Source organism: Camelus dromedarius, chromosome 3, assembly GCF_036321535.1.
Source record: "Camelus dromedarius isolate mCamDro1 chromosome 3, mCamDro1.pat, whole genome shotgun sequence".
NCBI classification, from domain to species: domain Eukaryota; kingdom Metazoa; phylum Chordata; class Mammalia; order Artiodactyla; family Camelidae; genus Camelus; species Camelus dromedarius.
In genome coordinates this window covers 55,586,167-55,610,438 of record NC_087438.1, presented here as the reverse complement: position 1 = coordinate 55,610,438, position 24,272 = coordinate 55,586,167, and the positions used below count along the sequence as shown (strand labels likewise).

At 36.7% G+C, this 24,272-nt stretch overlaps 1 protein-coding gene across 3 annotated transcripts in view; it reads right to left on the bottom strand.

Annotated features, from left to right (window-relative positions):
- Nucleotides 1–213: 213 nt before the first annotated feature.
- The window catches only part of XRCC4 (X-ray repair cross complementing 4), a 245,624-nt gene continuing 221,565 nt past the window's right edge, over nucleotides 214–24,272 (bottom strand). For 2 of the 3 annotated variants that reach the window (XM_031447654.2, XM_064482150.1), the window contains one exon: nucleotides 14,120–16,225. Coding sequence is in view for 2 of the 3 variants with exons in the window: in XM_064482150.1 (XP_064338220.1) it covers nucleotides 16,200–16,225 (26 nt within the window). In the remaining variant the exon portion in view is untranslated. Of the gene's footprint in view, nucleotides 8,597–14,119; nucleotides 16,226–24,272 lie in introns of those variants that run through there. The other variant, XM_064482156.1, reaches the window with a different exon arrangement.

Genomic DNA, 24,272 nt, shown 5'->3' with positions numbered 1-24,272 from the left:
CTTATCATTCAGGAATGTCCCAGAACAAGAGACATGGGCAGGTATATTTTGTTAGTGAGGAGGACAGAAACAGTGGGGACTCAATGAAGAGCTCAGGAGAGATCAAGTGGGACAGATGGAGGAAAAAGCTGTCTTTTTTTCCCCCCCAAAATGGGCTAGTCCTACATAGTAGAAATTAAAACAGAGAGAGAGAGAGAGAGAGAGAGAGAGAGAGAGAGCAGAGTTTATTTCATTGCAGAGTTTATTTTAAAGGAAATTAATGAAGTTTAATTTTTTATAGGCCACACTAAGAAAACACATTATGAGTCTCTTTATAATTTTTCCTATACAGTTCGACAGCTAGAAAAATATTACTGTCTTCCTTCTAGAGACAACTTTCATTTCACAATTCAGAAAAGATGTGAGAATTTACTGTACGGCATGAAAACGTTTCGGAATCAAAGCATCACTATTATCTACCAGATAAACGAAGCCCACATCACAGAGAAGTAATGTACATAAACCACAAACACTCACCAAATCTTATGCAATGGGATTTGCTGCATGAGACTGTGCTTCAAAGTTCTGGGACACCAAAAGGCAGAAGCTGAGGAATCTACTACTTTGATGCTGCAAGTAAATTTTTATACCCCAAGAAGTGAGACCTAGAGCAGATGTATTTTTCATTCTGAGAAAACCAACCCAATTCTACAAAATAAAGAAAGTAAATACCCTCTGTTCTTGGGAAAGAGGTAATAACCTGAATTCAGACACTTTAGACCCAGAGGTCCATTTAGTCACAGAAATCAAATTTGATCTAACAGACTTCTCTTTCTCTGCAGACACTTTTTGGGGTGGGAGAGGGCAGATCCAGGACAGAAAACTTTTCTTTTGAAAACTTTTCTTTTTTCTTTATATGGATTTTTGCTGCTTTACAAGAGCATATCATTGTTTATTGTTAAGATCCTCTCAGAGCAAGCAGGTGTGTGAGTGCGTGTGTGTGTGTGTGTATGTGTGTGTGTCTATACAAAATGCATGTGTTTATATGTTATTGTTCCCAAATGACAAGATCTTAGTATCAGAGAATCTGAAGACTGCAGGAAAGCTGGGTATGTCTGAACTTGACGTTTTGTAAAAGGTTCTTGACTGGGCCATACTTAGTGCAATGAATGACTTAAGAGCCACAATTTGGGTGAAATATGCTGATACTGAACCATTGGCCTGCTGAAGTATATACATTAAGGCTGATTTTGAGGCAGGGCTTGGAGCTTCCCTTGGAGAATTAACACAATCATCCTGAAAAGAGAGGTCCTGGGAAATACAGTGAAGGGCCAGGAAGGTGACTTTAGGATGGGGGGGGGACTTCTTTTTCTCTCTGAGCCTCATGATGATTGGGCCAGGAGGGGAGACCTGTTAGAGGAGACTCCCACGGAGGGGCGTGCATACGTGTGTGCTGGAGGCTATGTGTTGATAAGCTGGTTAAGCAACGTTACTGGTGACTTCCTAGAGGTCTGGCTATGTTAATTAAATTAGCCAATGTGGTGCATTTTCCTTGTATAACTGCCAACTTTTCAGGCTTTCAGGTAATCAGTATTGCAGTGTGGAGTGACCACTGAATTTACCAATATGGAGTTCACTGGAGAGCTTGACAAAGACTTATTTAAAGTAACAGCCTGGTCTCTGCTGGGCTGTGGGGAATCAAAGAAGGTCTGATGCCACTTTTTGGGGTAGAGCAATATGGTGGGGCAGCAGCAGCTTAAGGAAAGTCATTCTAGGGAGATAAATGAATGAGCAGTGGCCCACAGACCACATAAGGAGCAGAGATGTAAGGCCTGAGCCAGATAGTTGGCTGCCATGATAAATGATGACCAGGGTGGACCTGTAGAGAGAAGAGCCCAACAGTCACATGAAGTGAAGGCTCAGATCTTTATTCTGGATATTTAAAGTTAATATCAACATGAGAGTGCAACTATCTCTTCAAGAGAGTGATTTAATTTCCTTTGGATATGTACACAAGTGCGATCTCTGGATCATTAGGTATTTATAATTTTTTGAAGAACCTCCACACTGTTTTCCATAGTGGCTGAACTAATTCACATTCTCACCAACAGTGCACAAGGTTTTCCTTTTCTCCACATCCTCACCAACACTTATCTTTCACTTTTTGAGGAAAGCCACCCTAATTGGTATCTTATTATGGTTTTGAGTTGCATTTCCCTGGTGCCTAGTGATATTGAGCATCTTTTCATAACCTGTTGGGATTTGTATGTCTTCTTTGGAAAGATGTCTATTTAGGTTCTTTGCACATTTTTAAATATGGTTATTTAGGGTTTTTTTTTTTTTTTTTGCTATTGAGTCATAGAAATTCCTTAAATATTTTGCATATTAATCCCTTATCAGACATATGACTTGCAAATATTTCCTCCTATTCCATAGGTCGCCTTTTCATTATCTTGATCATTTCTTTTGCTGTGAAGAAACTTTTTAGTTTGATGCAGTCCCACTTGTTTATGCTTTCTTTTGCAATCTGTGCTTTGATGTCAATTCCAAAAATTTGTTTCCAAGTCCAACATCAAGGAGCTTACCCCCTATGTTTTCTCCTAGGAGTTTTATGGTTTCAGGGCTTACATTTAAGTCTTTAATCCATTTTGAGTTGATATTTGTCTATGGTGTAAGAAAAGAGTCCTATTTCATTCTTTTGCTATGTGGTAATCCAGTTTCCCCAACACCATTTATTGAAGAGACTATCGTTTCCCTATTATGTATTCTTGGTACTTTTGTTGAAAATTAGTTCATTGTAGCATTATTATTTATAGTAGCCAAAATGGATATACACTATAGGTCAAAAGATGAATGAATAAAGAAAATACACACACATACACACACACAGACAATGGACTATTATTCAGCTTTTGAAAACAAGGAAATCCTGCCATTTGCATCAATTTGGATGAGCCTGGAGGACATTATGCTAAGTGAAATAAGTCAGACACAGAAAGATAAATATCATATGATTTCACTTATATGTAGAAATAAAAAAAGAAGCCAAACTCATAGTAAAATGGTGGTTATAATAGGCTGGAGGGTGAGGGAAAATGGGAGATACTGATCAAAGGGCATACGTTTTCAGCTTATAAGATGAATACGTCTAGAGACCTAATATACAGCTTAGTGATTAGAGTTAATAATAATGTTTTGCATACTTGAAATTTGCTAAGAGAATTGATCTCAAGAGTTCTCACTCAAGTTATTTTTTCTTAGGTTGAATTTATCTAATCACTCAGTTTTATTCTATTCATATTTTTGTTTTTATCTTGGCACTTTTGGATATTTCTGAACAATGCAACTGGCAGTGAGTCTAGGAGATGGAGTTTATTGTTTCTTAATGGACACATGTCTCTAGTTTGTGAATTATGGGCCCAAAATGCAATGATAGCTCTGAAAATAAAAGCCAGGCACAAAGAAGTTCGCTTTTAATCTTCACATAGGGCCCTAAAACAGTATATGTGCCTTAGCCTTCTGGGACTAAAGACATCATGCTTTCCCACGACCCAAAATAGAAAATCATTCCACTGTTCCTGGGACAGCATGGAACACACACTATGTGAAGGAGTCATAAAATATTTCACTTGTTTTATCTTACTGTTTCCTCTAGCTAGTTCCCTTTATTTTGGCAGGAGGTGGGATGTGATGGCCTACATTAGTCTCTTCCATGTCTAATTCCCAGATTCTGGGACACTAGTTTTACTTTCCTACTTAGAAACATATAAACTTTCGAAAGTTACCCTGAAAACGTTGCACTGAAGGCAAATATCCTGTCAGTTATAATGTGGTCTGGAACTATTTCTTTGAATAAGATTTCCATTGCCTTTTAAGCAGATCAGTCACATGAAGCAAACTTACAGTATAGTAAGTGGTATTTCCTAAGGTGATGGATCTCCCGCCTAATGGCCTCTGAGCACAAGTCTCATGAACCTTAATGTTTTTTGCACACAAGCCTGCAAATGCCCACTGCAGATTTTACCAAATCAGCTTCCTTCTGTGTACAGGGTTTGAAAAGTCTAGGCAGGCAATTCAAACAAAATTGTGTTTGCCTCTCTTCACTTTTTTTTTTTTTCCAAGCTTATACCCCTGGGTTTCTGTTAACACTAAAAAAAAAAAAAGATATTTAAAGCCGCACTTCAGCCACCTTGTAAAATGAAAGAGTACATTGTACAGGCACCAAAGGTACACGTCAGTGCTTTTATCAAATTCAAGGTCCTGCTTGGCTGCACTAATTGGAAACATGTGTTGAAAATGCAAGACAGGATTTTCAGCTGTTCTCTAATTAAATGGAATAAAATGAGGACTAAACCTCACCTTTCTTTATAAGACAAGGCTTATAAAAAAATGATCTTGAGTAGGGATGCCCGCTCCTGTTTCAGGGCTCCCGGGACTTGGCAGTTGTTTTAATGTAGAAAACAGTTTCAGTGATTCTATGATATGATTTAGCCATATTCATAGAAGGGCTGGTTGCTTCTCTGATAAGGAGATGAAGGGAAGTGATAGAAAACCTAATTATTTTCAAGTGCATTGGAAGATAGACTCATGAAGATTTTTAGATATCCTTATAAAGTTCAGTTACACAAAAATCATGAGTGAGGTGGAAAAAGTACCTCCTCATGCACTTGCCCCTGAAATCTGTGAAGAAACAGTGGCTAATATGTGTATTTACTAGAAAGACAGTGAGAAATACTGTCTCACGTTTTGTGTTGAAACTTGAAAACAGAATATAATTTGATTTTTTTAAAAAGCGCGAGTTCTGCTACTTTATATTTGGGGAAAAAATAGTCTGTAGCTTTAACTGTCCTGGGATCAAACTCCCAGGGAATAAAAGGTTAGTTCACAATGTCTCCTTTCAGGATTTAAGCCCCTCTTTCATGATGCTTTATGTTATTTAGCATCCTTCGAATGGCACCAGTGTATTGAAATGCACTCCATCCCTCCCCCAACAAGGTTTGGATCCAGAACTGGTACCTTTGTACAAAGTGCTGAAGCCTTAGGAAATAAATGTGAACATTGCTTCCAACAGCTTAGTCGCAGCTACAGCCACCAGAAAGAGGTGCAAGAAGTGAATTAATGAGGACAGTGGCAGCAATTCCTCCAAAGGTGTATACAAGCAGCATTCTCCAGAAAACAGGAATGTCAAAGCACGGCTGAGAATGTTCAAGAAAGGACGATAGTTGCACAAGAGGCTTAAAAATATCCTGAAATCACGCTGAGAGGAAATGATGAAACCACTCCTGCTTGTACCAAAGCCCCGGCCCAGGCACCAGAGTGGGGGCTCTGTTTGTTGTGGGCGGGTTGTCACTCTATCAGGAGTCTCTCAACTTCCCGAGACTGTTGGAAAACTTGAATCGGTGGCAGTATGAAGTGGATTTTGACAATTTTCCAGACAGGCTGGGAAGAGCATCAGGGAGTTACATAAACTGCAAAGAAATGGGAGACCTCTGGGTGCCTGTGGTTATGCCCTTACGCTGCCCTCCGATTCCCTTTCAAAAGCACAGATCGAATCAGGTCACCCCTTACTTCCCTTACAGCTGTTCATTCAGGTTAAAGCCAGTAGGTAGCCTGCCCTACCTTCTCAGCCTCGTGGTTCATCTTTTCTCCCCCTCCCTCCACTCCAGCCACAAGGCGCTGAAGATGCCACGCTCCCCCATTCCGGGTACGTTAACCACCTGGCAATCCCGTAGCCATCCTAGAATCCAGTTCAAACTTCTGTCTCCTCTCTCAAGTTCCCTTGGCCACAGACTCTTCTCCCCGTACTCTCCCGACAAAATAAGAGCAGGCTGATTGTCCTTATGTCCTCTGAGCATCCTGGGCTCAGCTCTTTTACAGCACTTATCACCCATCCTGATTGTGTACAGCTTTGCCCTCTCCTTAGTGTAGACTTCCGGACGCTGTGAAACAAGAGTGATATCTTACTCGCTTTCATATCCCCAGTGCCTGGCAGGGTGCTTAGCACAAGGTGTTGAGTAAACATTTGATGAATGAATGAACACATACACGTCAGGACTTGCGTACTTCCAACCACAATTTTGTGTAACCTTAAGGTCCCATGTCCCTGTACTTAATCTGAATTTCAGAATCTTGGGATTTTTAAGATTACTGATGCAAAGGATAGTGAAAGCAAAAACACCACTGGGTTACTATCAATGAAAAACTTCAATGTTTGCTGATTGTAGGCAATTATGAAAGTTACTGATGTTATATACCATAGGTTAGGGCTGTAATGGAAAAATCAAATGAAGATAGAAATGCCCTTCAGAAATGTCAATATTTTATACAGAATTCCTCAAGAAAATACTAGTATTTGTTTTATTACATATTTTCTCTCTCTCTCACCTGCCTCAAATATCATAATTCTTACAGAACACAGAATTCTTACTAAACAAACACAGCCTTTGGATGATAGATTGTTGCGTACAAAAATCTGTCTCCAAGTCAGAAGTTTGAGATCCCAAATCATAAGGAAAGATAACCAGTGATGGTCAATACAGAAGACCTGCAATTTTATCTTTTGAGGGAGAATATGAATAAAGGAACTAATGAGTGAATATATGAACTTATTTAAAGCTCTGGGATAGATTTTCTCTTCCCTAGATAGGCACTTGAACACGCACTTAAAATGTTTTTCTCTGGAGTTCTTCATTTTTTATACCTCAATGGCAAATTCACCCTCTTCTGATAGTCACATTATTTCTTTACATAGTTCAATACCTTCAGTCAGGTCTTGGTTTGCCGAGAAGTCATTCCATTTTAAAAAAATGACATTGCAGGTATGGTGTCGGAGGGTAGGTAGTATTATTTTAACATTCAACAGTAGGGAAATGTTACATGAAAATATGTTACATGACTAGGAACAATTAAAAGACAGAGAAAATAGCTGAGTGGCTCTGTATGAGAAAATGAGGGACACGGGGAAACTGAGTGGAGAGGAGGGAAGGAGAGAGGAAGGCATAGACAGCATGGCAGGAGGCTGGACCCTATGGAGACAAGTTGTCAATGGGAAACTCATGAGCAGAAAAGCCAGAAGACTTTAAAGAACCGAGTTATGGTAAAATCAAACTAAACTGCTCATTTTGCCTCTCTTTGACCCAAACCTGCAATTAATTCTGCTATACACAGTGATTTCTCAGTGCTTTTGTCATGCAAATCAAGGAAAAGTAGGCGAGTCCCATGGTGGAGTTGGCAGGGAGTAGGGAAGGAAGAAAATTGGGGTCAATAAAATGTGAGACAGCCCAGTAGAAGCAGGAATTCAGAGCAGAGGTAGTTGTGAAAATAAATCCTACAGGAATTCACAAAAATCTTGCAAAGAGCACCTGACTTTAGAAAGGATGAGGGACAAGTAGCCTGAGCTAATATTTCAGAGATGGTCAGGTTAACTGTTTAACTTAAGTCTCAGTGTATGGATAAGAAAATTCAAGTTCATTTGTTTATTTTTGCCTTGATTTCTATTGCCTGGGTAGACTGACCTAGGAGAATATTGCTAAGATTTATGTCAGCGAATGTTTTGCCTGTGTTTTCTTCTAGGAAATTTATAGTGTCTTGCCTTATGTTTAAGGCTTTAAGCCATTTTGAGCTTATTTTTGGGTATCATGTGAGGGAGTGTTCTAACTTCAATTTACACGTGGCTGTCCAGCTTTCTCAACACCACTTGCCGAAGAGGTTGTCTTTTTTCCATTTTCTCCTTTGTCAAAGATTAATTGATCATAGGTGTGTGGGTTTATTTCTAGGCTCTGTATTCTGTTCCATTGATCCATATGTCTGTTTTTGTGCCAATATCATGCAGTTTTGATTACTGTAGTTCTGTAGTATAATTAAACTTATAACCTTTTGCACAGTAAAGGACACTATAAACAAAAAGTCAATCTACGGAATGGGAGAAAATATTTGCAAATACTGTCAATGACAAGGGCTTAATTTCCAGAATATACAAATAGTTTATACAACTGAATAACAAAAAAACCCAACCCAATCCAAAAACAGGCAAGAGATCTAAATAAAAATTTCTCCAGTGAAGATACACAAACGGCCAATAGGCACATGAAAAAATGCTCAATATCACTAGCTATTAGAGGAATGCAAATCAAAACTACAATGAGGTATCACTTCACACCAGTCAGAATGGCCATGATTCAAAAGATCACCAATGATAAATGCTGGAGAAAGTGTGGAGAAAAGGGAACCCTCCTACACTGTTGGTGGGAATGTAGTTTGGTGCAGCCACTATAGAAAACAGTATGGAAATTTCTCAAAAAAGTAAAAATAGACTTACCATATAATCCAGCAATCCCACTCCTGGGCATATATCTGGAGGAAACTCTAATTCAAAAAGATACATACATCCCAATGTTCAAAGCAGCAGTATTTACAATGCCCAAGCCATGGAAACAACCTAAATGCCCAACAATAGATGACTAGATAAAGATGTGGTATGTATATCTGTATACACACACACACACACACACACACACACACACACACACAATGGGATACTACTCAGCCATAAAATGAATGAAATAATGACATCTGCAGCAACATGGATGGACCTGGAGATATCACTTATATGTGGAATCTAAAAAAAAAAAAGAGACACAAGTGAATTTATTTACAAAACAGAAACAGACTCACAGACACAGAAAACAAACTTACGGTTATCAGCGGGGAAAGTGGGTTAAAGGGATAAGTTGGGAGTTTGAGATTTGCAGATATTAATTACTATATATAAAACATAAAAAACAAGGTTCTACTGTGTAGCACAGGGAAATATATTAAATACATTGTAATAGCTTATAATGAAAAAGGATATGAAAAGGAATATATATATATACACATATGTATAAGTGAATCACTATGCTGTATACCAGAAATTAACACATTATAAACTGACTATACTTCACTTTAAAAAAAAAGAAAAAGAAAACTCAGGTTCACAGAATCTGCCCAGAGTTAGACAGGTAACAGCTGGCAGACACAGAGTAGAAATTTGGCTTAATCTGGTCCCCAAACCCACATTCTTAATTCCTATTTATTCTATTCTCAGGCTCCAGCCGGAAGACACCAGACTTTTGTGCCATGTATACTCTAAAAGGTATTACAAATGTAAAATTTTCTCTGTATGCTATTTATGTGAATGGTTTTGGTCAGCTATTGTCAAAATATGGTTATACAGCAAACTATCCTAAATCTCAGTGGCTTTAAGTAGCAAGCAATTATTCTCAAGCTCACAGTCAGCATGGTTGACTATAGTTCAGTTTATCTAGACCAGGTGGCTCTTGTAAAGATTTCAGGGTATTAGTGAGTTGGCTCCATTGGGATTCAGTTCTACTCTGTATCTCATCAGGGCCCCAGGCAGGAAGGGCAGCAGCTACCTGGGGCATGTTCCTCTCATGCCAGAGATCAGAAGTTCCCAAAGGGAAAAAAAGAAACATGTAATGCCTATTAACTCCTAGGCTCAAAATGTGTATAGTGTTAGTTCATCCACATTTTATCAGCCAAAACAGATCAACTGAGTGGTGGTGGTGGACAGCAAATATTTATTGACAATAACTTAATCTTCTATAGTAATCTAATTACTCCTCTTTAAACTTAGTTCCTTGGAGAGATATACTCTATTATCTCTCTTAAGGAAGTGGAACAAGATTGTTTCCACTATTACTCAATAGGGGCTCTGGAAAATTTCACATACTTGAATTCCCTAAGTGTTTGCAAAGCATAATGACAAAACCACCACTTTTAAGCCAACTTCTCCCATCATCACTACCACCATCTTGTCCCAATAGGGATTCTAGAAGTCTCATGAAGTTTTCAATCAGATCATATACGAGAGAGAGAGAATGACAGAGAGAAACCCTTTTCATTGCCTAAAAATGCTGTAAATTGAAAGTAGCCTCTTGACTATTTGATAAGACTAAGAAAAAAATTATGCTGCTTGGTATTCTTTAAAAGATAAATATACATATTATTAACCAATGGTGGCACCTTTGTAACATTTCACATATAAAATTCATTTTTAAATAAAATTCATAATACTGTCTTATGTTGCCATAGACCACAGACATACTACTACTAAAACCTGTCAATGATTTAAAGACACATTTAACGTGGATAAGACCTTAGTGGTACATAATGGCAATTCAAGGAATTTTAAAACTTATAGTATAAAAATTATACAAATTTTAATTATGAAAGTGGTTTTGCTTTCCCATCATATTCAAGTTTGTCCAAACCAATCTAGATTAAAGGTCTCTTGAAATTAATGGTAGTGATAACTAGTGACAACTTGTTAATTGAAGATAATGAGAATTAATTGAAATCTTCTCTGGAGAATGTATTTAATTTCCCTATTAGTTGGCTATTTTCTGGTTGTTTTAAAGAATCGTTCCACTAACAAACCTCAGAAAAGGGAGCAGTGGCTTTTAAAGATATGCATGTACAGGAACTGGCTCTGAACTACTTAAGGACCCGAGGCTACTTCGGGCACTGGCTACTTACTTCCCCGTCAGTCTCAAGGGCTGCAGGGCACCTGCTGTGTATTCACACAGGGGCGTGTGAAGCATATAGGAGCAGTGCTTCCAGGCATCTCTTGACCAATGAGAAAGAGAAACCTGCGGATAAACGCTTTTTGCCCCATATGTATAGTTCTGAGATACCTTTCACAAGATGCCTCAGAAGATCTTGGTGGGGTGGGGCATAGGCATTTGTGCAATAGTTTTTCCTTCTTTCCTTTTTTATGCATCTGGTCTCGTACTCCTGCTCTCCTGGATGACACTTCCCAAATAAACTGCCTGTGTGCAAGCCCTTGTCCAAGGCTTGGCTTTCAGGAGAGAAAAGTAAGATTCCTAAAAGTGTCTTATACGAGCAGGTTCCAGAAAAATTATTTAATCTACCTTCATTTATTTGACTGGTTGTGTTACACCTAGGATAGTAATTAAGTTGGAGACAATCTCTAAACCAAAAGTAAGTGGTTCAGGACTAGCCTATATTCCATTTACTGAAACGGTGGCCACCAAAATTGCTCCTGCCCTTAACAGGATCATTCACTATCAACATGGGTGTGGGCTCTAATCTCTCCCTCTTTTTTCTAAAGAACCAAGTGACTCCAGAGGGACAAAGAGACCTCACTCAGAAAGTGTAGTTCTCAGTGAGATTGTGAGATGAGAGTTTTGGATGAATGACCTCCAAAAGAGAAGAAAAACCAACATATGAAAAGTAAAATTCATATTCAATTTTATTTAAATAGAGGAGAGGAAAATCAGAAAGCAAGAATAATAGTTGGTAATGAGACAATATGTGAGACAATATGTGGATGTTTGAAAGGGAGAAAATGAGTAGAAAGAGGCTGGAGAGTATTTCAGGTTGAGTAGGTAAAAAAGACTTGGGAGTCAGGACAGAAAATGGTAGATGGTCAGATATGAAGCAGCCATGAAATGCTTGCTGTCATGTATTTTTCAAGGTATCATTTTCCAGTTATTAAAATAGAGAAAATCATTTCAAGGTTGTGCACAGAACACTTGCAAATGAAATCTGCGTTCCTGAAAAGCATTTATTAGATGCTGTCAGATCAGCCGTGAAAATTTTTAATTCAGACAATAGTTACCCATGGATGCATGAATAGTTCTTTTGTGACTATATCATTCTCCCTTACAAAATGTGTTAACTACCTATTTTTAAAATATCTTGACTTATAGGTAAATTCATGAAGACTTTCATGAATTTAGATGTCAGCTAGTTAATTTCACTTTATTAAAAATGGATTCTACTTAAATAATTCAGAGTACAAGAATGAGAGAGACATGAAAGGATGAGGGTGGGCTTCTCCTCTGAGAAATATCAGCTAAGGAGCCTACTGACTGGTCCTTCCCATTCCCAGATGTCCAGGAAGGGCCCCAGGACCTGAAGTTTTCTGGCAGCCCATATCTGCCCAAGGAGGTGCCAATTAGATCTGTGGAGTTCAATTCTTGCCATATCTTTATTATACAATTTAGCTTCATACCCCTGAGCACCCCTGGCCAACATTCCTCCTGAGATACCTTCTAACTTGTCTTCTCATTCCAATGATTCACAATTACAAACCTGGAAATTAACTCCATAAATTGACTCCCTGGACCCTCTGAATGCTCCTCGGATCTGGAAGACTGCTTCGTCCTCAGCTCACTCTCCCCAACCCCTACCAATTTCTCTTAACCTCCAGCGGGATCCTGTATCTTCTGTGGAGTCTCATCCACAACCTTCTTCCCTTTAAGCCATTTATCCTACTGCTCCTTGATATCAGTTCATTATATGTGGTTTCGAGCCCCAGTCTCAACCCCACTCTCATGTACTCCACTCTTTGAGAGCAGACACCATATTTCCCTTGCTAGAATATAAACTCCACAGCAACAGAGCACTTGTATTATTCACTGCCTCATCTAGTGCCCAGAACAGAGACTGACACAAATGCTCAACAAATATCTGGTAAATGGATGGATTTACCCTTAAATTCGTCACATGGCCCAGTTCTGTATTTTGTGTATAACTAATCCTTTATAAAATTTGTTGAACCAAACTTACCTAGTAAAGAGCTGCTTGGCTCCAAAACATGGGATCTAGTATTTTATAAATGTGAATTATGCGCTACTAAGAAAAACTTTTCTAAAGTAATTTCCTGACCTTTTAAAACTACATAATAAAGACATTTCCTGAGATGGGATTTTTTTTTTTCCTCTCATGAACTTCCCTAATGAGGCCTGAGCCATACCATCTGATGCCAGGCCAATAATTATAAATCTTAAGCTGAAAAAATTCTCTGAAATGCAATCACCTTGTTTTAGAAGTAAGGGGACCAAAACTAAAAAAGCCATGCTGCATTATAACTCAATTCTTGTGCCTTCCATTTCATTGTCATCCACAACAACCTATTTTAGCGTATAGACAATGGAAAAATATTAGAAAAAAATCACGGTATGGAATGAGAGTCTGGACCTCTAAACCAAATCTACAACTCTCTATTCATGGAGGACAAGAACAATAAAAGCATCCCTTCAATTTCTGCACACTAGATATAAGAGAGGAAACCATGATTGTGGGCTTATCATGCTCTGTTCTAACCAATTGAATCAATCTGACACACAGCTATGGTTGAAAAGATCCACTGCCCTGAAAAAATGCAATACAGTTGACCCGTGAATAATGTGGGGGTTAAGGGTGCTGACCTTCTGGGTAGTTGAAAATCTGAGTATAATTTATCTTCAGCCCTCCATATCTGCAGTTCTGCATTTGAAGATTTAAGCAACTGCAGATCATCAAGTACTATAGTGTTTACTATTGAAAAAAATTCATGTATAAGTGGACCTGAGCAGTTCAAACCCACATTGTTCAACGGTCCACTGTATCATGACCTTTACAGATTCTATTCTTACGATTACTTAGGAAACACTTTCCGTACATCCCCCTCTCACCACTAGAGAGTTAACAGTCAGAATTATGTTTTCTTCTTCTTCTCTTTCACTAAAAAAATTATACATATATACACACATACACATATATAAAATATACACATACATACATACATTTATACGCTCACAGATGTATACTAATTTTGGTTAGTCATTTGTGGTCTATTCAGGTGAGATAGCGTTATTTTGAGATTCTGGTACTTTATGTACAAAATCCCATTGGAAAGATCCAAGGTAAATCTTGGATTCTATAACTTCATTACTGCAGTGAATTTCCATGTGACAGAGTAGAATTTTATAATTATATTTCACATATTTATATTTACATTTAATGAAAAATTTTCCTCCTAAATGGAAGCCACTATAGAAATAAAAATACAATAAAATTTCTATTTAAAATATTTCATTGTTCCCTTGACTTTGTAAAATCCTATTTCTGATATAAACAATAATGTATAATTTCTTTTTCATTCTCTCTGTAGTCAAGCCTAGGGGCATACATATATGTATATTTTTTCATAATTAATCACAAAAAGTACTTGAACTTTCTGAACAATTATTTCTTTGAATCAAATCACCCAGATAAATTTTAATCTTTTAATGAGTTTGTTTTCAAAATAATCTAGTAACTTAAAGAAAGCAGCTCACTTGTGTGCCTACTATGCGACAGACATGCATTTATTCCTTCAACAAACACATACTAAGCGTCTATCAATCCAGCCCTGTCCTAGGTACTGGGAAATAGAGAGCGCAGATGGCCATGCCTCTGCTATGATGGGGCTTCCTTTCCACAGGGAGACAGAGAGACGGAAGTGGGGTGGGGAGAGGGGAGGGTGGAGAGAGAGGAGAAGAGGGAAGAGGGAAGGGAAAGGAAGGAAAGAGAGGTGAGAAAAAATAATTTCACACTGTGATATGGAGAGAAAAAAAAATTCCAGTGGGATAGAGTGACTGGGAGTGTGCACATCTTTTTTAAAGGGTATTTCAAAGGAAGGGTGTTTCACCTCTGAGGAGGTGACATTTGATTCTAGATTTGAAAGATGAGAAGAAACCATCTGTATGAAGATGAACATTCTAGGCAGTGGGACCAACAGTACAATAGTTCTGAGATCTGGCTTACTAAAGGGGCAGTCAGGGGCAAGACAAGTAAAGAGAAAGGACCAGGAAATCAGGGAAAAGAAAGGCAGAGACCAGATCATAACAGACCTTGAAGGCTGTGGTAAGTGGTGTAGACTTTATTCAAAGGGCAATGGAATATTACTAGAGGATTTTAATCCTGGTGGTGAAATAATCTTATCTAAGACTTTAAAGCTCAGTTTGTCTAGGTTGTAGAGGAGCAGAAGATTAGCAGGGAGACTAGTCAGGAGGCAGATGCAGGAGACAGAAAAAGAGAAGTAGAGTCAAGTTGTATTTTGCAGGCAGAAACAGGATGTAGGAGAGAGAAGCACCAGGGAGGATTCCTGGATTTTTGGCTTGAAGCAAATAAGTACGTGGTAGTGCAATTTGCTGAATGTGGAAGACTGGGGAAGAAAGAGAACTGTCCTAATTTTGGAGATCTTAGCATATAGATGGTATTTAAAACCACAGATAAGTTAAGGAGACAATGTAGGTAATGAAAAGAAAAGGTTAATGATTAAGCCCAGGGCACTCAAACATTTAATGGTTGGACAAGGAGGATTCAGCCAAGAAGTCTGAAAAATCAGTGGCCAGAAAGAAAGAGGAATATCAACAGCATATGTTATTGCAAAACAAGTGAAGAAAAAGTTTACTGAGGGGAAGTGACTGACTATGTCAAATGTTTTGCTAAGAGGCTTACTAAGATAAAGACTGAGAATGGACCAACTATTGGATTTAGCAACATGGTGGTCATTGTTCCACCACAGAGGGAATGGATGTTCAACTGGAGAGAAGCGAATGAGAGGTCAGGAAGCAGAAACAGTGAATATTTTTTAAAAATTGGGGATAGATAAGTGAATACAACAAGGTCCTTGTCTTCACAGAGGGCCCTTGTATGTGTAAGATAAATCTTTTATCAACAATCTCGGAAAAACATGCTTTGGTAAAAAAGGGGATTACATATACATTAATACATACTTTATAAAGACCTGTTACTATAGAAAAGGAAAAAAGTTAAACTATTTTATTAAGAACACAAAATCTTCAATGCATCAAAAATTTTATCATCAGATTTTCAGGTTGTTTGTATATAAACTAAAAATAGACTTGATACATCATGCCACAAATTAAAATGTTCCAATATCATTGTTCAGAATATGACTACTCAAAAAAGAACTCACAGACATTTTCTTTGTCCTATTTCCAAAATCTTCCTAGACAGGACATTAGACAGCAACCACATACGTAATACATGGGGACTGAATAAGGTAAATGTGAACTTTGCAACAAAAAGTCTGAGATTTTATGTAATTATAGGCAAGCTGAATGAATAGTTTAGAATAATGTACCACTGTCATCAAATCATATCTTCACATGCATGTGTAATCCATTTTGCACAATGATTTCATCTCAGTGTGTGTGTAATTAAATTGTAAGGTGCGGCAATAGCTGCTTCTCAGTTGAAATTTTGCTTTTCCAGTTTAAGGAAATGAATAGAAAACATAGTCTGGTGAACATTAAAGTATTTTTTTTTTTGAGACACTTAAATCTCATCAAAGAGGTCTCCTGGACTACTGTTTCTTAGAGTTTCTAAAGACATGTTTTCAGCTGGGCTGTGATCCTTTTTCATCATCTCAGGTAGTAGAGGATCAAGCCTAGAGTAAAAAGAAAAATCAAGATAATTTTACTTTGAAAACTACATATAGAGTAGAAGAAAATTAAGAAATACATAAGTGAAATAAAAGTTAAGCCCTGTTTCAAAACTGCTGCATTAACATAAAGAGAGATGAAAGGAATTTAATTTTTTTAACTGCTTTGGAATTAATCTGCCTCTATTTCGAGCCAATGAAAATTCAAGGGCCTACACCAATATTCATAATTCAGGTCAAGAAATAAAATATCCTCTGTGTTGTAAGTATTTTTATGTCAAGATATAGACGGTTTCTCAAGCCATTTCTTTAATAATTCCATCACAATTTACATTTTCCTTCACCTCCCTTAAATTCTAATATGCATGTTAATCTCAACTGCAGAAAGTTCTGAACACATAAAGTATTTTGAGCAGTCATTTGATTGTAAGTGTGTACATAACTAATAATGACTTCACATTTTAGCAGCTGTTGAGGAAATGCTGTTGGTTCATTCATTTACTGAATCTACATATCTTCATTTAGTAGCTGTATTTATTCAGTTTCAGTACTGCAGTTACTACATCAATGGACTGACCTCTATATTTATGTAAATGTTCTCTTTGAGTCCTGGGATGAAAGGCATGATCACTGACTATTAACTGGTCTTACAAATGGTGGGCTGGAGGGTAGCAGAGCTCAACCAGGAGAGCTTAGGAGTGTATGTTTATACCCTTATATAAACTTTGTCTGAATCCACCCAGTAATACTCAGTAAAATCCCCGTATTTCCAACTATAAAGGCAAGAATATCGTAGCAGCTTGGTATAGCTGAAAAAGAACAGGACTAGAGCAAGACACACAGATTTGAATCCAGGTCTATTTCTCACTAGCTATGTGACTTTAGGCAAGTCATCTAGCCTAACTGGACTTCTGTTCTCTCACCTGCAAAACAGAGATAATAATTCTGCCTCAGAGGCAGTCTGAAGATTAGGTGAGATGTTGTAAATGAAAATGCTTGTAAATCCTCACAAAACATTTAGAAACTATTATTATTTAGCTCCTAATATTGCATAAGCTACAAAAGAACTCTTGCTAATAGCTTCTTTAATTTAAAAGAATAACCAATTAAAATGCCCAAGTGTTCAGCATGTTTATATTTTAAGTGTTCTAAAAAGAAAGCTTGCACCCATATTTAGTTGCACAGATTATTAAAAATGAATCCACCACAGGGTCCTCCTTGGCTTCATGACTGCACACAATTAACCACGGCTGGCTTCCACTAGACCTGGGACGTGTTCTGTCTTATCCCCACGCAAGCCGAGTTCAGACAACATAACCCTCACAGGAATGCTGAGATGCTAGGCATTAATGCATTGTCAAGATGACAAGTACTACCCTCTGGGAGTTTCAGTGTTAAAATTAACAATAAATACTGACATAATTGCCGTGACATGTAATTAAATATCTAAAAATATATTCCACAGAAGGAGAAAATGATACAGAACAGAATAAAAGTATAATCACTACATGTGTAAGTCCTCAATGTCAACTCAAAACACATTAGACATTTTTCTCTATCCCTAAATGTCTTAAGAGTTGCTTTTTATCCTCCTAGCAAAACAGAGAATTGAATTATTTCAATTAAAAAGTCAGGCATGGGAAAACCTCTAATTTTGTTCACAGCCTAGACATTGTACAACCAGAATGCAGAGATCTACCAATCCAGTTTTTAAAAAAATCAGCATAGGACAAAAGGATCACTCTGAAGAGTCAAGTCTGAAGGAAATAGATCCCTGGTGCTCCATGTATGATTCCCATCTCTTTCTAAGGTCAAGAGGAACCTAAGAAATAGCTTTTGACTCTTCAGTTCTCAGTGCCTAGTACATAATAGGTGCTCAGTGAAAGCTGTTCAGTGAATGGAGATCACTGTTCTACAGCTTTCATATTCATGGTAAGTTAGAAGAGTAAATTTAGAACTCTTCCCACAGTCAAAAAGCTAGTCTAAGTATTTTTATAAGTAATACATGTTTATTGTAAGACTTTATAAAAATTCTGAAAAGCATGAAGAAAATTAAAACATCCATCATCCTATTTTGTATTATTTGTATTTACAAATGTTTTTTCTTTACAAATATGGGATCATTCTATATATATGTATATATGTATGCATATACATGGAACTTTGCAGCTTGATGTTTTTACCCTATGTTTGCGATGTCTTTGAATGTTGAAAAATATAGATTTCATTCAGCATTAATTTTAATTTGTTCGTACTAACCATTAATCCATTGATGAAAATTTAGGTTAGTTCTATTTTAAAATCCATTATAAACAACACAAGAAATATTATCCTTATACATGTATTTTAGCATATTTATCACATCATTTTCCCATGAACATGCTTATTCCAAGAATTCATGCTTAGGTGAAATTCAAAAGCAAATAACTCAGAGAACTTGTATCTAAAGTCTTAGTAAAAAGTGAGCTAAATAAGTAATTTGAAACTTAGAACTTGGGAGTTCCTTTCTTTCTAATTAAATTTTAACCATTAGTTACTATGGTCCACTTTAAATTCTAAATCTTCCATGAAGACTTTTTTTTTACTTTCTACATTCAGGCTGATTTTTATTTTTTCTAATCACTCAAAGTACCTAACATCTGCATCCAATATTTCAATATATAGTTTAATTCATTTAATATTTTACTATGATTAGCTCACTGTGCTAGGAAAATATAACAAATTTGATAAAAGTAACACAGGATTCCTGCCCTCAGGAAGCTTTCAGTTAAACTTTTTAGTTTCTCTATTTTTTTTTCAAAGACTTTTTTAATCCTAAATACTTTAAAAGTAGCTTGAAGGCAAGGACTATGTGATATAATTTGTTCACAAACAGTGATTTATTCTGTCAGGAATTCTATAAACATATCAATTTAGGATTCAAGTAGACTTTTCAGACAGTTTTTATGGACAACATGATTCACAGGAAGAATTCCGAATTCAAGGTTAGGAGATTTTTATTTATGCTTCCCCACATTAAGATTTTGGTCAGGTGGCTGCACTTTTCTGGATTTGTTTCTTAACTTAAGTTGTGGAAAGTTAGGATTACTACAAATGGTCTTGGAGTTCTTTCAGTCTCTGAATTCTAAGACATTTTTGCTCAAATAGTTGAGTATAGACTACTTTGCAAAACACAGATTCTCAACAAATATCTGTGGAATAAATGAAAAATGTGAATAAAAAGGAAAGATTAATGACAGAAGAAGAAACTATCTTTGTAGAGTTAAAGGTTAACATATAAGGATTTTTCAAATAAAGTGAATCAATGAAACTTCTCCAAATGATGACAGCCTTACTAAAAACGGCTTAGGTTCTTAATACTATAGTTACAGAGAGTTCTATGTTTTATTACTTGACTTCACATTGCATTAAAACACACACACATTGTAACATGAATCAAAGTTGCAATACCACCACCTAATTAACAATAAATCGTGTAGATCAAAAGTCAGATTTGTCAAAAGAAATATCTCATCCTGGGAAAGCTTCTCTGAAATGTTAGAATGAATGACTGACTTCTCTTTTACCTTTCTGGGAGTTAAATTACCAACATTTAAAAAAATCATATATCCAGTTATTGGCTCATTTTGTAAAGACATTTTCTCAGCCAAGTTTAACATTGGTATTACCATGACTGGAATATCAATCTTATTCAAATGAGAAGCATTAGTATTGTTTGGAGTTAATTACTTGCATTTTGTAACATATTCTGAGAATATTCCTGAAACATCAAGGTGCCAATGTGAGCAAACTGAGAGATCCAGAAAAACGTGTAATGACTGATGGCACTGTGACACTTGAAAAATCATTCTTATTTGAGTATGACACAAACAGTGGTTCTGAAGTCAAAAGCCAAAAGTCAATTTGTATGTGGCTTAATTATATCTCTACCTTCACAATACAAATAGGATTCAATTCCAGTTGAATTAAGCATTTAAATGAGAAAAGGTAAGACTTGAAAGCATTTAGAAGAAAATAAAGGAGCGTATCTTTAGGATACAGACGTTCTTTTTTAAGGCAGACAGTGAAACCATAAAGGTAAAGATTGATAAATTCAATCATATTAGAAGCAACAGAAGTAAGTAGTATTGTTCATCAAAAGATACCTTGAAGAGAATGAAAAGACAAGCCACAAACTAGGAGGAAATACTGCAACATATGCTACTAACAAAGGATTATTATCCAAAGAATTCCTACAAACAATTAAAAAAAACCTAACATACTTAAAATATATATAGCAAAGAAAATAGGAACTTCCAAGAAGAGGGAACAGCAGGGGGAAGTAAGCATACGACAATAAACTCAACTTCACCAGTAACCAAGAGGTGCAAATGAAAACCAGTATGAAATATTTTACACCAGATTAGCAAAAATGAAAATGTCCAACAACAGCAAAAATCACAGAGAACATGAAATAACAGGATAAATTACTACTGGCTGGAGTGTAAACATTTGAAACCACTTTGGATAACAATTTGAAAACAACTGCTCAGGTGTATAAGAATTCCTCTCCTAGAATACATACTCTGGAAAACATTTGCATATGTGTGTCAGGAGATACATGCACAAATGCTCATAGGTGGATTATTTATAATAGTGAAAAACTGAAAATTACCCAATGTCTCCACAGGAAAATGGGCAAGTCAGAATTTTCATACAATTAGTTATGATATGTCTACACCTATGCATAAATCTCAAACATAATGTTGAGCAAAAAAGCAAGGCACAAAATAATACCTACAATATGATTCTATTTACACAAAGTCAAAAACATGCAAAACTATGCAATATTTGAACACTGGTGTGTGTGTGTGTGTGTGTGTGTGTGTGTGTGTGTGTGTGTGTGCGCGCGCGTCTGTGTATGTGCATAATTGTTCTGGATTTTATTTGCTCTTCAGTGACAACACTCTCAAGAGTTCTGAGTCTTATAACTTTGGCTATCGTGAAGATGATGACACAGAAGGGGCAGTGCTATGCATAAAGGGTTCCATGTAGACATGAGTAAGTCTGAAGTGACTGCAGGATACCTAAATGGAGACAGATGCTGAGTTTGTAAACGCTTCTATAGATGCAGACCACAAGAGAGATGATTGGACTACATGTACAGAGACAGCCGTCACTGCCCTATCACTGGCCACTAAAGGCAAACGAGTTGAAGAGATCACCCAGAGTCTACCAGAGGGAAAACATTTAGTATAGAGTCCTGGGAAATACTAAAACTGCAGGGGCAGAAGGCGAGTGAAAGAAATGAGTAAGAGGAGGCTGAAATAGAATGATTCAAGAGATATGGGGAGAACCAGGGAAGAGAGTTGTTGCAGAAGTCAAGAACCAAGTTTATTTTGCGTGCCCACAGCTTGTGCTATTCCCATTTGCCATCCAAATGCTGGCTTTCTATATATCTTTGACCGCTTGAATCTGTAAACACATGTTAGGCAAATTATTTTCACCCACTGTGAATTATCTGGAGTTGAGAAGAATAACCTGGAAGGATGCTGCTATGCTTGTGATTCATCATAGACAGGAAGAAGAGGCACTGTTTTGTTTTGGAAAGAAGAAAGTCTTAATCTCTTGGACTGCAGCGGTCAGAGAAAAATCTAGCAAAAAGGCCAACTAGTCAACTCCCGTCTGGCCACCAAAGCAGAGCATTCTTAAGCAGCTGTTTCTCTCACGTTTTGATAAAGAGAGAGAGAGAGAGAAACAGAAGGAGATCTTTGTTTTACTACCAACTTCCCTGGCATCCACCCATCTCATCTCTGACTCTCCCCTGGGATGGAGGTAAAGGTCAGATGTGAGGCAAGGGATGAAGATGAGAGATGAGGTAAGGGCAATGTATTAGGAGAGAAACAGACCGAGCGTTGGCTGGAACATACATTATTCGGTAATAATAAAAGCCAAATATCTAATGGTTTGTTTTTTAGGATGTAATAAATCAAACCTTCATCAAAATGACCACAAAAAACAGCCAAGTCAAAGTATTAGGTCTTTGCTACTATTTAACAAGAAGGCAACTATGGCTTTAACAGAGTTAACATTATGGAATAAACTCAATTAGAGAAACATCTCTTAAGTGGAATACTTGTAAGTAATGAGCTTAAAGATTTGATATCACCAATACCACTGTATTTTCAAATTAAATTTTAGTATTTTAAAAACTATTTGAACTTAAAATAAATGGGAAAATAGCTACACATTTCTAGTTGACCTTATAAAAACCAAAAGCGTCTCCTAAATAAATTAACAGACTGAAATCATCAGGATTCAGTAAGACAAATGCTAAACATTGTCTGGAATTCAATAAGCCTAGACAGCATTTCACTGGTCTGAGAAAACGAAGAGAAGCTGAAACTTTCTTTCTGGTAGCCAAAATGGCAAATAAAAGAAATTGTGTTAGTTATCATCAATTAATTTCCTAAATATTTTTTCTAATGAATATTCGTTTGCTGTTTAGCTTTATCAAGAATATGAAGAAAATAGAAATATGCTTTTGAAATAAGTAATTTTGAATGAAGCAAAGAGAATTATGAAGAATACACAATGCTAAGATGTACCGATATGCTTTATAGGTCTGGGGAAAGAATAATTATAAAATTTCCCTGTAAAATATTCATGTAGCGGATTTGAAAATAAGATTCTCTAGTTCTATATAATTGAATATTTAAAGTCACAACCATTAAGGTAAATATGTCCACAATCCATAAGGATGTCAAAACTTACATAGGAATTTCATAATAATAAATTGAAAGACTTTTGTCATTCTTATCCTATAGATAAATAACATTATTTTGGTATTTCATTAGGTGAGCAATATCAAAATCCATATGTACTTCAAAAAATCAATACCTGAAAAAGCCTATATTAAACTTCCTGTATATTTTGCAAATTTTGAAGTAGTATAGATGACATTTGCTACTGCCGATCTGCCTTTTATAAAAGTAGAAAACTGTCATCTGAATAGGAAATGATTCTTCACAACAGGTCATTGCTTTTTGCTGCCTGGTGTGCTACAAATGAAGCCTGTCTCACCAGACTAGAAGCTTCTCAAGTAGAATGGCTCTGCTTTATTTGACCTGACTCATAAATGTTCCAGTAACTGCATGTATTAATTAATGAACAAATGCTTGAATAAAAGAGGCAGACAGTATTGACAGGAGGGCTCAGTAATGTTAAGCAACCTGCCCAAAGCCACATAGCCAGTAAACGTGGATATGAACAGGCAGACAAGTTAACAATGGAGCCAGGATAGGAACCTAGGCTTCCCTCACTCTAAAATCCATATCCTTAGTGCTGCATCAGTGTATGGGGTCACGAATTCTTATTTCTACTCCAGATGAAGGCAGCTTGGTATTGTGGAGTGTATCTCAAACAGAAGTTCCATAGGACACTCAAAAAAATAAAATCTGTGGTCTTAAATATATGGAAAATATTTATTTTTCACCATTAAGTCCCCTAAGTCTTTCATGTGCATATTGCACATTTAGAGCTATGAAAGTTCTTCCATAAATGTGTTAATTAAGTTATTAGGTAAAATAAAAGCAAGGTACAAAAGAGTTGTGTAGAAAATCAGGGTGACACACACATTTACAGGTGTATGTGTGTGTTTATACGTATATGGACTATCAGAATATCTCTGGAAGGATTCACAGGAAACTAGCAGTGGCCAACCCTGGAGAGAGGAACTTGGGCAGAAGGACAGGGCTACTTTTTGCTGGATATTCTCTTAAACTGTTGAGATTTAAAAAAAGAAAAACTTATATATAGATTATATCTTTTTACAGTGTTTTAGGGAAAAAAAGTAGTTTGTTTAACCTGGGTTTTACAAATGAATTTGACAGCCACAGCCTCTTTTCTCACTATCTCTCAACTACTAATATCCCAAGAAACTAGTGTTTCTGGAACAGCTGGCATTACTTGCTTCCCTGTGAATACATCTTAGAGCCTGAACCCCGAAACGTAGTGTTCTAGTGAAGCAAAATAAAAACACCAAAGAGGAAGACAGAATTCTGCATCTGGCTCC